At 42.3% G+C, this 16263-nt stretch overlaps 1 protein-coding gene across 14 annotated transcripts in view; it reads left to right on the top strand.

The window, feature by feature from the left end:
* Positions 1–15410, top strand: part of UNC13B (unc-13 homolog B) — a 215155-nt gene extending 199745 nt beyond the window's left edge. For 6 of the 14 annotated variants that reach the window (XM_037373647.1, XM_037373646.1, XM_037373661.1 and 3 more), the window contains 7 exons: positions 911–967; positions 4979–5059; positions 5453–5600; positions 8334–8390; positions 10874–10966; positions 12064–12223; positions 13418–15410. In XM_037373647.1, coding sequence (XP_037229544.1) covers positions 911–967; positions 4979–5059; positions 5453–5600; positions 8334–8390; positions 10874–10966; positions 12064–12223; positions 13418–13703 — 882 coding nt within the window. In that variant the 3' untranslated portion in view covers positions 13704–15410. The remainder of the gene's footprint in view (positions 1–910; positions 968–4978; positions 5060–5452; positions 5601–8333; positions 8391–10873; positions 10967–12063; positions 12224–13417) is intronic. The other 8 variants (XM_037373651.1, XM_037373658.1, XM_037373659.1 and 5 more) reach the window with 4 other exon arrangements.
* The last annotated feature ends 853 nt before the right edge of the window (positions 15411–16263 follow it).

Here is a 16263-nt window from a genome sequence, read left to right as displayed (position 1 = left end):
GGGGAGGTTTAATGAGGGAAGAGGAGTCACCTGTAGTTTTGTCTTGGTCCTAAAGCCTAAATCTGACTAGTCTGAGAGGGCTGAAGTGAGCAAGATTAGATGAATGAAAAGGAGTGAAGTGCAAGAAAATAAGTTCCAGCACACCCTGTAAAGCATCTCTGGGAGAAGAGACTGGAGGATTTTCTTGGGTGCATTTGGCTTTCTCATTAAATTTTGGACTTAACTCCCCAGGTGAAAGGAGTATTACACAACAGAGAAGTGCTGTGGGAAAGGAAAAATAGCTTTGTTGTAACCACTGCAGAGAAAGTATGTAAAAATCCATTAAACTGGAGTGTAAGTGACTTGAAGCAAGATTTCCCGTCACTGGGATTTATCTTCCTTTTTTGTTTCTTTATTGGTCATACAGCATCAGTAAGCCACAGTGGGGGAAGAAGAGCCACTGGCCAAGCTTTTGACATGTCATACTCACTGGGCTTGGTTTGCTAATCTCTCACCCCAAAACTGCTTGGATCCAGTTTTGTTTCTGATCTGATGTATGCTTACCCCCACCCTGCTGATTGGGCTCTGCTTCTACAGAAAGATTGCCGTCAGCTGTGTGATCCGCCTTCACCCCCAGCCTGTGCAATCCATTTGAAGGCGCATCCTCTTTAAATGGGTGGCTGCTGTAACAACAGTGAACCAGTTAGCAGAATAATGTGCTCTGAAATAGCTCTTGATGTGGTATCCACGGAAATGCCAGGTTTTATACTAGGTAATAAACTGGCAAGGAATCAATTTGTTGTGACTGGCCTGGGGGTGGTTATGTAAAATTCTAGCTGTGAACTGACTTGACTTCCTGAAAGGAAAAACATGCAAAGCTTGTTTATAATCTTTTTCCCTTCCTTTCTTTTCTAACTTCTTGCAATCATAGGGCACACAGTTGATTTTCAGTGCTGCTAAGGAACTGGGACACTTGTCAAAGTTGAAGGTATTGTTCTGCATGGCTTTTGTTAATGTCCATGTATGTCAGCGTGGAAGTGTAGTAACATCTACCGTGTCTTGTGCGTCCAGTAGTTTGTTGCTGAATGCAATTGTAGAGAAATGCTTTAAAATGCATTAAATATGCTTTTAAATGCATTCTGCTAACGTTAGTATTGTGTTTAACTGTTAAATTCTACTGTGGGTTTAATCATCGAAGTAGTTTCTCTCTTCTGTAGATAAAGTGATCAATTTAAAATGAAAAAAGTAGAGTTCTCAATATCTGGCCAGTTCTTCTGTATCCCTGTGTATAAAAGGGAGTCCTTTATGTGGTTCTGATAATGAGATGCTGGTTGGAAAGATGATTGTGCCTAGCTATTGATGAATTATATGAACTGTTACAAAAATAACTGTTGCTTATGGAAAAGAGCCTGTGTCTGTAAATTCCTTCTGCGTGGGCTCTCTTTACAGGCAAGCTGGCATTTAGCATGATGGCTATGTTGATGTGTTTTGACAGTGCATGACATGACAGCGCATGACATGAACGTTACTAAGTGCACGCCACCTCATCATAAGCCAATCAAGCATTAATTCTCTGGTCACGATGGGAATGGTATGAAAATGGTGATACCTTTCAACATTCAAATTGCACTATGTTGCAGTTTGACTTGTGCTAAAGAGCAGGTATTGTGCAAGAGAAGGTATAAATCTGAAGCATCACAGTGCACAAACTGTGCTGCAAGGACGACAGAGCTGAACATGAACTCTGTCTCAGAGCGTGACCAGGGCAATCTTCCCACAGCAAAGGGCATCACCTGAGTGATCAGTGCAATTTCAAAATGCATTCGTCTTTTCCCATAATTTTTTTTTGTCTTGCGCACTTCTTACAGCTGTCTTTATGTGACTATATATTACCCTTGCCCAGCAGACACATTTTACCTATGCAAGTTTATAAGCAAAGACAGTACACAATTCTTTTAAGGTAGTGCTTATTAGCAATCCTAGTAAGTGATCTGGATATGCAGGTGTGTCATTAGATGCACACACTTTTTTTTCCAGCTGCATTTTGAGGCTGTTACGTAGGAGTTAACGGTGACATGACATAACGTAAACCTCCAATTACGGTTCCCGAGGTGAATAGCTGTCACTGTCCATATTTTCTCATTATTGGAATTTCTTAGTATATACAGCGTGCCTTTTACCTTGAAGGAGTTGGAAGCTTTGCTGGTTTCCATTCACACCAGTGAGGTGGCAGCCATCCCTCAGCAGCAGCCTGTCTTCAGTTCAGTTACTGTAAAGCTTAACTTTGGTAACTCTGGACTGCATTTTTAGAAATGCATGTAATCATGCAGCTCAGGCAAGCCCTGGTGTGTGTTCGAGCCTTTATTTGGATATCCACAAATAGGAGTACAGGAGCATAGGTACGCAGGATTTTATATGTGGCAAGAGAGCCATATGCAAGTGTGAAAGCGTTCAGCCACCTGAATTTTGGAGACATTTAGTTCAGACAGATTGTGTGAACCAACACTGCGTCCAAAAATTTCCAGAAGAGTGAAGGTGTTACAAGAGAGTAAATTGTTTGCGTAAGCATCGTGGAATTTTATTTTTTTTTTTTTTGTCCTTATGATTTTTGCAGGCTAATAGGGAAGATATGAGTAAATGGCTCTCCTGTGCATTTTGCAGTTCCACAAAAGCCTGGGAAAGTTATGGGATGGATTTTAAGCTTTATTTGTCTTAAATAGTTTGGGGGGAACTGAGCCCTAGTGAATTGGATAACTTGGCTGAAAACTGAGATTAGCAGACCTGACAAGCACAGGCTCTCATCCTAATGACAAATCAATTTCACAGTGTATTTTAAAATGCTCAGAAAACCAACCGTAAACCTGGCACCTTGGTGCCACATACCTACCTCTCATTTATTATCAAACTCTTTCTGCTTAGTTTGCTTAATAGCCAGCAGCTGGACCAGGAGGCAGCAGCCTCCTCTCTCTTGCCCCCAGGGTAACCAGTCAAACTCTGACCACAGAGGTTCTTCTGAGAGTGCCTGTGGAGAATAGAAGGATGACTCTGAGACACCAGAAGATTTTTTTTTTCCCTTTTTTCTCTTCCTTTCTTTCTTTTTTTCTTCTTCTTCTGCTCGAAGTTGCATAATTATTTGATGTAAATATCTGTGGCTTGCTCCTGGCTAGCAATCTGGGAAGTGCAGGGTAGCATTCTGCAGTCCTTTATAGGAACAGTGTGGGATCTGCAGAGGGCAGGTATACAGGGAAATGACAGTCGTGGGCTCCTCTGCGTGTAGGTGCAATCATTACCAGTCCAGTCACTCCGTTATTTTTACATTGACAGCATGGGCAGAGTGGGGTGACTTGACTGCTCTGCATGGGGCTGAATGACCTCTTCAGGTATTTAGAGAAAATTGCTGACCACCTGGTCTGTGTGGCATTGTGGGGAACCTGGCTGGTAGACCTGGAAAGTCTTTTCAAGGTACATGAAAGTCATTCTGCCTTGGGAGCACAGATGCCCTTACTAAATTGGGCCTCTCCCATGAATGTGGCCTTGGGCTTTGGCTGATTGTACACTTAATCTGACTGTCAGACAGAGCAAAGAATGTTTTACCCACTGTGTATTGAAGTGTGAAGCCACATCATCTTCAATTGAATTACTCCCAGCTCATAAAGAAGAGCGAAGAGAGCTATTGCTCCCCTAAGGACAGCTTGTCGCAATGGAAGATATGTTGCAGCTTACAGAGCATGTAGGTCTCCAGACCAGGAGCATCCTGTGGGGGGGAACGAGCCAAGCTGAGGCATGTCTCTAGTACTCAAGAAAGCATGGTGCAAACTTCTCTGAGGTACTGCTGAGTTGAGAGGGATCTTCTGTACAGTTTAATGCAGCACTGTGCAAAGGTGCTAGCTAGGAATCTGTGAGAAGTGTGGCAAATGCCTAGTACTGCACCTAGACTGCAGTATGTCCATCAGGCAGGAGATGGTTCATGGTGGATAACAAATGGGAATAGCAACAGGAAGAATCACCAGGCTGCAGGATACCCAGCAGGTTTATCAGAGTGAAATTCACAAATGGTGCCACACACTAGGCATGCTTAACTAAAGACAAATTAGTAGACATGTCTCCTGTCTTTTATAGTAGCCGTGACGTCTAAAGTAGGGATAAGTAGTCTTTCCCTGATTTGCCTGCATCTTTTTCATGAATGCTTCAGCATCCAGGCTGAAGTCAGCCAGCCTGACCCCCCAGCAGTCCAAACAGTTGTAATTTGTGTTTGTGCAAAGCTTTGACTTACTAAAATGTGCCATTTTCCTCTGAAACCTAGACTAAGCATCACAGAGAAAGAGCTTAGTGAAATACCGAAGGATGACACATCCCTGTAGTCAGGCAAGAATGTAACAGGTACATGCTCCCACTGCAGGAAATGGAATCCCTTCTCAAGAGATTCCTGGCTTTCTGCTATTGGAGACGCTGGGTCTTCATGGGAGCAACTTCTTTTAGCAAAGGTATTTTCTAGAACATGTTGCTTGTTTGTTTTTCTTCCTCTACACCAATGATATGATGAATCAGTGACCTTTGCAGATGGAAGAGTTAAAACAGAAACATTTACAAACCACACATAAGAACTTTGCCCAGTGTGTGGTTCTCAGAATTCCTTGATTTAGGTGGTGTTTTGAGAGTTTTATTCTGGCTGCTCTAGAGTGATGGGGGTAGCAGGCAGACTCCTGTTTGAGTTTTCTGAGGGGCAAACTGTGATTTTTAAATTGCTGCTTATCTCCATCCAGCTCGTTTCTTTATTTCTCTCTTCTGTGCCTGCAAGAAACAGAGAAAGTGGGTTTATTTTCAAGTTAAGCTCTAATAAATTACTCTGAGAGACTCCATTAAGCATTCCTTACACATCTGAATTAATGCTGTGGCCACATAGCCACAGCATGAATCCAGGGAAAGTGATGATACTGGGGACTCCTTTTCGTTCAGGCTCTGACAGAATGCTCATGTCAAATATAATGGTTGTTTGCAGGATCATATGGTGAGAGAAGAAACCAGGAGTCTCACTCCAAAGCAGTGTGCTGTTTTGGATCTGGCACTCGATACAATCAAAGTAAGTGATGCCATTTCTGTCTCTGTCATTCCCTTGCTTCGTCCCCAAATACTATTGGGAGGATAGTGCCTGTCCCAGTTCAGGAGATGGCAGGGGTCTGTCACTGCTGTTACAGCAATAAAGGCACAACTGAGTGGTAGTGCTATGTTTGTGTAAACCTGGATGGGCTCAGGTGACTGGCATGCTGGGAGCCAGCATATTTATATTTAAGTCCTTTGGAAGGGGAAAGCGATGAGCAGTTGGTATCACTTGGTCTTAAGAGCTGGATTTCCAGTACAGAAGCTGTTTTGTTAATTTTTCCAGTTCTTTCCCATCTACACACACAGCAGTGCGTGAATTGTTTGCTGTTTGCAATTCTTCCTCAGTATTTTTCCTGTTTCTTTTTACTCTTAGCAATATTTCCATGCTGGTGGGAATGGTCTGAAGAAAACCTTCTTGGAGAAGAGTACGGACCTGCAGTCACTTCGATATGCTCTGTCTCTCTACACTCAGACCACAGACACTCTGATCAAAACCTTTGTCCAGACTCAGACAGCTCAGGGTAGGACTCTTTTGTGTTGTTGGCAGAGTTGAATGGAGCTATCTACTCTGTTTGTAATTGCTCTGTCTTGTACTGCCAGTTTGTAGAGTGCTTTTGGCAGTAACATTTCTGGAAATGTGACAGTTCAGAGCTTTTGAGGCTGGGAAGGAGGGAAAGAGGGTTATTTCCCACTCAACAACTGAATTTTGAGAGAGCAGATATATGTGAAACGTAAGGCCTGGGGTGTTGGTGGTCTTTTTTTCTGCAGTCCTCACTTAACAGTCATGTTTCATGAATTAGTGTGGGTGGGTGACTGAAGTGAAATTGCACGTTACTGTACTGGGACTAAACAGTGGTGTGAAAGTCCGTTTCAGCAAGACACCACCATGGGAACCAGTCAGTGCCTGTGTCACAGGCCAGCTGCTAGAGCCCCTGTACTCCTGACTAAGAGAGCAATGTGATGAGTCACGGAGCTACATGAAGCCTGTAAAGGGAAACGTCTCCTAGAGAGCAACAAAACCACTGTTTTGTCTGCAGCCAGTACAGGATATGTGTGAGCTACGTGATTACGGATCACCACAACATACTCATAAGCTTCTGGGATGGGTCACTCAAGTTCTTTGGTAGCGCTCTAGGAAGGCATGATAGTGTGCTATTTCCTTGCTTTGGAATGGGGTGAACAGTTAATTGTCTCTATCTTTGATTGCTTTCATATAAACATCTCCAGATTGTTGTACAGAATAACTTGGTCCCTAGTCAGGGACCTTCACTGGCTGACTATGGATCTCACTAAGTTCAGGAAAAGGGGACACGTGCTATTAGGGATTAGCTCAAAACTGAAACCAATCTTTTAGGTTTTAGGGCTGTTTAAATACAAGCCTTGGCATTGGGCTACTACATCTCAGCAGCAAAAGTTACACAATTCCGTGAGGGTGTTGTCCTGCCAATTTTTGCTTGGGGTCCTATTTCCTTTAATCTTTGCAAGTCTGTGAGAGTTTGTGACCCCACAGACTGTACAAACTCTGTCACTGTACTGCCACACTGAGCCCTGAAGTCAAGGGAAAAGCACTCCCTAGCCAACACTTCCCTCATGTGCAAGTGAGACTACTTCATATTGGTGTTCCCCAACCAGTGGAGAAGCTACTGAGAATACTTGAGCAAAACAAGGTTTGTTTTTCAAGGGAAAAATTGAGTGTGGTTTTGGGGGACTGAATCATCCCTGCCTTTAGCAGCACGATACATTCTTGCTTAGGTTGAAACACGCTGCATTCAAACAGTGAACTGAAGAGTCAGTACCTGCATTTGAGAGAATGGTCCTATAGCTGTGTCCCAGCAGAGCAACGATGACATCCAGTGGCCAGACAGGTCAAAGACTGCTACATCCTCAAGGGATTCCAGGAACTTGGCTGTCGCCATTAAACAGTTTTTTAAACAACACAAAACAGTTTTTAACGGGGGACTTGTGCGCACAGTGTGTTTTCAGTCTTTGCTGTTCCATGGCAAATGTTTCCCATTATATATCCAGACCGTGAATTGAAGCTAGTTTTTTATGTGGAACCTGTTGTGTTGTGATGAGCCAGGATACAAGGATGCGTGCAGCATTGCTGTTCTACACTCCATGCTGTGGTCAGGAGGGTTTCAAATTAGAGGAAGAAGATACTTTTTTGAAGTTGCAGAGTAGTAAATTCAAAGCTTACATGAGGAAGCAGCTTCATGCAATGCATGATTTGACTATAAAACTTCACTGGGCATGAGTGTTTAGCAGATACACAAAGGTAATAGAACATAATCTAAGAGCAGCAGAAATGTACAGGGTTGCCACAGAAGTGTGTGTGTGTGTGTATTTATTTATTTTTTTTAAAGAAACTTAGAAAAAAATGAAGTTCTAGCTTTAGGATGTAATACATACTCATTACAAGTCATCAATGACATCTCATAGCTGACTGATGACATTTCTTTGTGACTCATCTGAGCCACTTTAAGAGACAGGTGCTGGGCATGGTAGGCCACTGAGCTGGTCCAAATCAGCATCTTCCACATTAGTAGGCTTGAGAGTTGTGGACCCTGTTTAGGGAACAAAAAACTTGAGCTGTGCCACCAAATATCTGTGGGATCAATCTTGGAATATCTTTGAGAAAGGTGTGATAACATGCTCCTGGGATTTGGGCTAGAAAAGGGTATTGCTTGCATACACTTCTCAGGAACCCCAGTTGGTAGATTGGTTTGGGGATCTTCACATGCATTGGAGGGACAGAAAGGACAGCACTAGTGTTTACAGCTGACATCTGCTTACCAGAACACCCTGACTGATGTTTCTCTTTACATTAGTAAAATTTCCCACAAGCCTGTGAAGGAAATGGCTGCATGCAAAACTATTTAAAATGCTAGCTGTTTGCCTCTTACTTCACTGCTCAATGGTTGCATCTTCCATTTTGTGAGGTATCTATTGCCCTCATATTCTTACTGAGCAGGCTTCTATACCACTGTGCTGTTAAATGTTTGCTCTCCAAAGTTAGATCAGTGCTGGCAGTTATGCCAGCACAAATTCTGTTCTTGTTTTAACCCAGATAATCCCCTAGTGGCAGGCAGCCCTGCTCTCCAAAGCCTGTGTTGGTGCATAAGATCTAAGAGGATATTTTGTCTATTAAGAGCTAGAATATTGTATTTGTTTAAGTCACACCACTAATTGGATTGTAATTCATACTCTTCTCTCTTTATCCTGCTTGCTTCTTGCCTTTTGAATCCATGTCTCAGTGCATGATGGGAAAGGTATTAGGTTTACCGCTAATGAGGACGTTCTTCCTGATAAGGGTATGTTCAAGACTAATGTTGTTACCATAACAACATTAGCCAGATGCCTTGCTTTTGAAGTCATCTTGCCCATGCTCAGAAACCTTTTCCAAAGGCCCGTTCCCCATAGCATCCTATAGAAGTGAACTTTCACCAAATGCTTGCATCCCACAGAAAGAGCCACAGGTTGCATCATTTAGGAGCCTGTAGCTTGCCTGAGAGCCTGTCCCCAAGTCTGAGATTGATTCATGGGATATGAAAGCTGTCTTGAAAATGGACTGGTTTTTGAGAGATGCTACCAGCTTGTTTGCCTGCCCTTTACCATGGGCTGTGTGTAGCTGTTTCAAGTCCTAGAATTGCATGCTTGTGGTCTGCTGAGATGGGCTACTGTAATACATGGTAATGTCTGGTATGCACTCAAGGTTATGGCTGAGCTTGAACCGTCTGGCTTGAAGGGGGGTAGCTAAAAGTCTGGGTGCTCAGGAGAGTCCTAAAAAATTAAGTCTTGTGTTTCATCTCTCAATTTCTCCTTTTGCTGTCCAAAATATTTTTGTTATCTTAGATGAACTACATCTGTAACCCATTGCACGAGCTCAGTTCTGCAGCTTCACCTTTCAGTATTGCAATATCAATGAGACTTTCACGTCAAGGTTTAAATCTGCTTGTCACTAAATGTGCAAGCACATGTATGCATGCAGTTTTGCATGCTCAGAATATTTTTCAGTGGCCATCTACAAAATGGTTTTTTGTTTCTGAACATTGCAGTTAATAGAACAGGATTTTTAAATGAAAATACAAGAATGAAGGTAGAAAAATAATAACCTAAATTTTGTCTCCCTCAGAGGTAATGGGATGATTCCACTGTCATTCCTCTGAAGCATCAGTGTCTGCTTTATTACACTAAAGATCAGTAAAATGAAGACCTGAGTGTTTGGCAGCTGGTGTTTCTGCAGATGTGGCCTGATAAAGTCATTATGTACTGTTGGTAATCTTGTCTGTTCCCATGGAAAATGCGGACAGTGTAAGTTAGAGACCTGCACCATCAGATGGGTCAGGTCAATAATTAAGCCTACCAATTTTAAAGCTCTGTGCTTATATACAGAAAAGAAGGAACAGTGCCCTTCTAAGTGGGGAGAAAGCAGTACGTTCAAGATCATGTACCAGTGTTACAGCCTAGAGGCTGTTTGCTGTACTCAGGTCAAGAATAAGATTCTACCTTAAGGTAAATAATTTGAGGTTGTGTTTTGTTTGCTCAGATACTTTAGCTTGTATATTAATATGACTTTCACTGCCTACAGTTCTGTGTCATGTAATTCTCTTCAGAGAATTTCAAAGTTTAGCTCTCAACCTCTAGTTTTTTAAATGAGTGTTTTTGCTGCCTGCAGACTGTTCTTGTGAAAGTTGACTTGTTAGATCTATCTAATCAAAATGTTTGTTTAATGATATCCTTCAAGCTCCTTATCTTGAGTTTAAAACACACCAATTCTTTCACTTAGTAATGTGTCTTAGCCTCAAAATTGACAAAATAACGCTGCTGTTCACATGTACTCAATTACCTTGAGGTATCCCAGTTAGAACAGCATTGCTAATTGTGAACCTGTGGCCAGACAGTTGTCAAAGAGAAAGTAAAATCAATCTTACTCTCTTATCAAAGGCTTCATTTTCCTTTTGCAAAGCAGTCTTCTTCTGTAATTTACATGACATCTTGACTTTCCTGCCCAGGAAAATGTCATTTCCACATACTGCATGATAGATAATTACAATTTAAAGTTAAAAAGTGGAAAACATCGTAATACGCTAATTGTAGGGTTCATGAGGTCTGTTACAACATGTTATCTTGTCCTCTGTGAATTCTCTCTGGCTAACGGATGAAGTTGTGAGGGCTTATCTCTCAGCATTTTTGTTGCACAACAGTGAAAAGGTTCTCATTGTCTTCTGAAGAGAAGCAGATAGGTAGTCAGGATGGCACAATATGACATGGAAGAAGGTTCTTGGAGGGTGAGACTGCACTGTGGCTCCATGCAAATCACTAACATTTGGTGTCTTTTTTTCCTTAAACTTCCTCTCTAGTGTGGTTTTGTTGTTTTTTGGTTTTTTTGTCCTCCCTTCTTCCCTGAGCAGACAGGAATGCTGATGCCCACCATTGGAATGCCTGCATGTACACAAGGAGCTTGGCAGGAACCTCTGAAAAATCCTTGCTCTCTGTGAGGGTCCATTGTCGAGCTTTAGGTCCTTAAAATTGTTTTAAAATTTTTACTAGTATTCCCAATAGGGGTGTGATCTTTGTGGTGGAGTGCAAAAAAATGTTAGTGGTTATGCGTGTTGGGCATGCAAGCCTGATGTTATCTTGCATTAACTTTACGTTGTCGGTGTTGACTGAAATTCTGGCTATGGAAGGTGTGCTGTGAAAGTCCCGCTTGTCTTGCTGAGGCCATAAAACAAAGATAGGTGCCAATAAACAATAATCCATGTGTGCACGGTGGGCGTCAATTTTCTTCCAACAGGTTCTGGTGTGGATGATCCTGTGGGTGAAGTGTCCATACAGATCGACCTGTATACCCACCCAGGAACTGGTGAACACAAGGTCACAGTGAAAGGTACGGCAAAGCATGCGTTATGGCTCAGGCTCTGAGACTGTTGAGGCAAATCTCCAGTTGGCAGTCATTATATTTCTGTGTTAGCTTATGAGATGTGAATCCAGAATTGTTTTCTCTGTTTCACATCAGGAACATGCAGAGAAACAGCAAATGAGCTTGTCCAGCCAGTGGCATGATAGTGTACAGTCCTTTTTTTTATTGGCAATGATATATGAAGTAAACAAAAATCAGGTGATGGCTCTCAGCAGTCACCACAGTTTAGCCTGTGCTGCCAAGACAGGTGACAGGGTGATATTGTGAAATGGCTCCGTGTAAACTGAGAGACTGCAGAGCCAGTAAGATTTCAGAGGCTCCTCTTCCCCCATCCTGAAGGCCACACAGGTCCCTGAAGAGCTGCTCTGAAAATAACCAAAGTAGTGATTCATCCCAGGCTTCCTCTTCCTCCTTCATCTCCTTTGCTTGAATACAGCATATTTAACTGCTTTCATTTCCTCTAAAGATTTATATAAATGGCTCTTCAGGCCTCTCTTCTGGCTAAGTCTACACTGCAATGCAAAAATTGATTTTCAGAGCTGTTTCCTGTGCTTCAGTTTGTCCCTGCAGTGACCGAAGACAGAATGAGAATTAAAGAGCTAATAATTCTGGATTCTGGAGCCACCCACAGCTCAAGCTTTGTTTGTCTTACCTGCAGTCTCATTTTCTTTTCAACAGAGACCTTAATATCAGCCCCCAAAATGCCCCTTTTTTTCTCTCATCCCACACATAATGTAGACATAAGCACTGAACTGGCAGGGTAGCCTGACTGGAGTTGCAGGAGTGCCTGTTTTTTTGGACTAATTTCTTAAATATGCATATGGCAAAAGCTATGTGCTGTCCCAAGCATTAAATTCCCATCATAGAACTGAAAGTAGAGAAAGAAAGCATATCTTTGTATTACAAAAAAGTCCAGCCTATGTGTGTTGGGACACTGGCGTGTTTTGAAATGGACTTTGTCCTCTGAAACACAACATTGAAAGCAGATTAGAGTGGGAAGGTGTGCAGAGCAATGGGAACAAATGAATGTTTACTCTAAAACAGGTTGTGACTCTCTTTTGCAGTTGTGGCAGCCAACGACCTGAAGTGGCAGACATCGGGCATGTTCCGTCCGTTCGTTGAAATCACCATGGTTGGACCCCATCAGAGCGACAAGAAGAGGAAGTTCACAACCAAGTCAAAGAGCAACAACTGGGCTCCCAAATACAATGAAACCTTTCACTTGTAAGTGTGAAAAATAGCCTGGGGCTCTGACCTGGCAAGTGCAGATGCAGAGGACAGATAAGATTTTCCAGTGCCCATGAACAGCCTGCTTAGGGCCCAAAAGAGTACATGCATGAGTAGTTTGACCCAGTCTTCAGTGTCTTGGCAGGAAAGCTAGATTATGGGAGTTTTTGCTGTGAGTGGGATGCTGAGGTCTGTTCTACACCAGCAGTGTCGTTTGGCTACCTTCTGAAATTAATTTTATGTAATATGAACATATTTTACTGTGCTCCATCACCTTAATGAACTTTGTATCCTTTATTGGTAGACTTGAGGCTAAAAGTTCATTACATATTTTTAGTTCTTTCAATCTCAATGTGTGTTTTTATCCCAACTTGACCTGTGGAACATGCTTTCTAAATTTGTTTCCAAGGATACAGCCCTTGGAACTGGTAGTAAGCTACACTACTAAAACTGCAGTCTTTCTCAACACTGATTATTGATCTCTTCTTATTTGGCTTTCATTATTACAAAGGCATCTTCCTTCTTGGAAGGCTCAACAAAGGGAGCTACAGGCTAATGCTCACCCATCTGTACAGTAGGAATGAGAGGAGAAGACCAGCAAAAGACTGTAAACATCTTGAGGCAGAGGGACTGTCCATACAGTTTTTCTATGATGTGGGGCAAGGCAGGCTTCCTCTAAGTGAAGAGATTTTGTCCCTTTGGGTTCTTTTTATTCTTTTAATTTTGGAAACATCAGAAAACTTGTGGATCTATTTTTATTAGTTTTGCTTTAATGGAAGATACCAGTTCTTTAACAAAGACTTTGTCTAATTAAAACATTAATTACTGACTGAAGCAACCCTTAACAGAAGCAGAAACGTTTAAAGGCATCTGAGTTGAAAATCTATTAGTTTGGCTTTAATGTTCTCTGCTCCTCTTATTTCATAGTTAAACACACACACATGCAAAGGCAACTTGATAAGGGTTGTTTGTTTTTTCTTTTTAAGTAGCCAGGTTTTCTTTATCAGCTGTAAATCAGCAAGAAAGCCCATATTCTGTACGTTTTACTTCTCTCTCTCTGACAAGGGTTTTATGTGGAAAGGAGTTTTCTGTGGCTCATCAAAGCACTCTATTCAGCTGCTGGCACCTTTATTTTGCAGAGGAATCTATACATTCTGAGAAACTGTAAGTGAACTTGTGTGTGTTTTTCAGCATACTGGGGAATGAAGATGGCCCTGATGCCTATGAGCTGCAAGTCTGTGTAAAGGACTACTGCTTTGCTCGGGAGGACCGAGTGCTGGGGATAGCAGTAATGCAGCTCAGGGACATAGCAGACAAAGGAAGCTGTGCTTGCTGGTGCCCCCTCGGGCGCAGGATTCACATGGATGACACTGGACTTACCGTCCTGAGGATTCTCTCTCAAAGAACCAATGATGAAGTTGCCAGAGAATTCGTAAAGTTGAAATCTGAGTCCCGTTCCACAGAGGAAGGCACCTGAGCTGAGCTGTGTAATGTTCCCTTTTCTCTTCTGCCTTGTGCCAATATGTGCAAGTGTTGAACAATTCTCTTTTATTAATTACAAAAGGTTTTTTTCATGTTGTCTTTGTCAGCTCCAATAGCGCACGTGTGCTGTAGAGGAAACAAATCCATCAACCTGATATGAATTATTAATTTTTTGTAGCTGGGTAAGACACCATAGAGAATGAGACAATCTCTTCTTATTTAAGATGCAAATTCTGCTTTGTGTATATAAATTATTTTATATTGGAGGCTGGGTATGCTGGGTTTTGTTGATATGCAGCACTGTGATTTTATCCTCTGAAGTTGGCAGATGTTAAAAAGGTTTTAAACAATCACAGTACGATACAAACACACAACGGAGGAATGATTTGGGGCTTTGGCAAAGCATAGTTACCTCTCATTGAATTTATGTACTGTGGAGTTGCTAGGGGATGTTCTGGCACAGATTATACCAATGTCCCAGTGTGATACACAGGCACCTCAATGTCTGCTTAAAAAAGAAGTTGCAAATTGCTCTGAAGATGCACACCAAATGAATGTGCGACCGTGGATGTGCTGCTGTGAGTATGGGTGAGACCAGTGGTATAAGTGCAGAGAGGCCTAAGTTATCACAGCCAAAAGCTGCAAAGGCAGCACAGCAGGAGCAGACTGCAGCTGCCCTGCCATTGTAAGTACATGGTATGTCTCGGAGAATATAAATCCCCACGTGCTGCTGGGAATCTTGCATCACCATGGGGGTGCTGTAAGCTGCTGAACTCCACAAGTCACATTTTGGCTACTGTGACCAACACGGTAAAGAAGGGAACAACATTAGAGCCATGGCAAATAACGTGGCTGCTATATACTTTTTCCATTTCAATATTCTTTCGTTAGTTCTTTGAAATAGGATTGGATAGTTTAATACTTAAAGGCTTTCTGTAGCAATTTGTTGCCCTGGAGTAGCTGAGACCATTCCTCACTATGAACTCATACATGATGGCTCGCTTCAGAGAGAGCAACACATCTCCCCTCTGCACGCGCTCAGTCTGGAGTGCTGGTCAAGGGGCAGCAGGTCCATTCAGTGCTGATCTTGAAGTTGCTGTTGGCCATGCTGTGATTGATCCATGCTGATTATCATTAATCTGTGATTTAACAATACCATTGAAAATATTTTTGCACTGTCTTAAAGGAAGCCGCCTGGTTTTGTTTTCTTGGAAAACAAAACACTGTCCTGAGCAAAGTCACTGCAGGGAGGTCAGAATTTCTGACTGAAAATTCATAAGCAGGAAGGTCTGGAGTAGTGATTGCACCTGAAGTATGTTTGTTAGAGAGTTTTTCTTCTTTTGGGGATTTTTTGCTATTTCCAGATGGCTTTGTGCTCTGGAAAGTGCAGCTGCAACAAGCCAGTCCTTGCCCATAAAGTACTGTAATACTGTCAATAAATTCAAGGACTGCATATTGAATGACTTTTTGTTTTTCTATTTTCTCTGACACTTGTATAGCTGTATGATACAACTCCTGAATTTCATGGGCCTGCTTGTAGAGTTCTGAGATGGCACATCTGCTTTGTTCTTGTCCATGGTGTGTTATAATAATGCTTTTCAAAACTCCACGCTATTTGTCATGATTTTGAATCATTGTGCTGCCATTGTTATGAGAATTGTTAGTACGGTCTTTAATAAATTAATAAACTCTTTTAGCAGCATTTGGAGTTGTCTGTTGAAGTGTAACTGTAATTCGGTTTGCTAATCGCATAGGGTGGAATCGCTACTGCATCTCTGCAAATTACTCTTGTTTAGTACATAGATGTTTCTTTGGTGCTGTAGATGCCCAGCGAGGGGTATAAGCCACACAGTTCTCCCCTCCTTCATGATGTCCATCTTTGACATCTTTCCCTGAAGTTTTTGTCTTCTCATAACACACTGAGACATCACAGAAAAGCACAGAGAATAACTTACCTTCCTTTTCTTCTCCTATCTGGCCTTCCCATCAAGTTTCCTTTTTACTCGGGTACCCTCTTGAAGGTGCTGAATGGAGAGGGGCAGGCAGGCAGCAGGACATGTTACAGATAACGCGAAGAAAAATAATTACGTGCTAAGCTTGATTCATAGCTTTCAGTCTGACAGGAGCATTAATACTCTGTAGATGTTATTGACAAGAGATGAGAGAATAAAGCACCTTGATGTCAAGTAAACTACTCCTCCTCCTCATATTTTGGGGGGATGCTGCCAGTTTCCGACAGAACAGCTTAAATAACTCGAAGACTTATATTTCATCATAATGTGGGTCTCTGAATTTTTGTGATCAGAGATGCCATTTTCTCCTTAGGTAACCTATGTTCAGCAATAGAGTCCCTTGGGAGCAGGGCCAAGGAGTGCAGGAGGCTGGGCATTCTTCAAGGAGGAAGTGTTCAAGGCACAGGAGCAGCCTGTCCCCATGTGCTGGAAGACGAGCCAGCAGGGAAGGACTGGCCTGGCTGAGCAGAGAGCTTTGGCTGGGACTCAGGGGGAAAAAGGAGAGTTTGCCACCTTTGCGAGAAGGGGCAGGCAACTCTTGAG

The sequence above is a fragment of the Falco rusticolus genome, chromosome Z (assembly GCF_015220075.1).
Source record: "Falco rusticolus isolate bFalRus1 chromosome Z, bFalRus1.pri, whole genome shotgun sequence".
In the NCBI taxonomy this organism is placed as follows: Eukaryota; Metazoa; Chordata; class Aves; order Falconiformes; family Falconidae; genus Falco; species Falco rusticolus.
The sequence above is the reverse complement of the archived record's forward strand: the minus strand, read 5'-3'. Positions and strand labels throughout refer to the sequence as shown.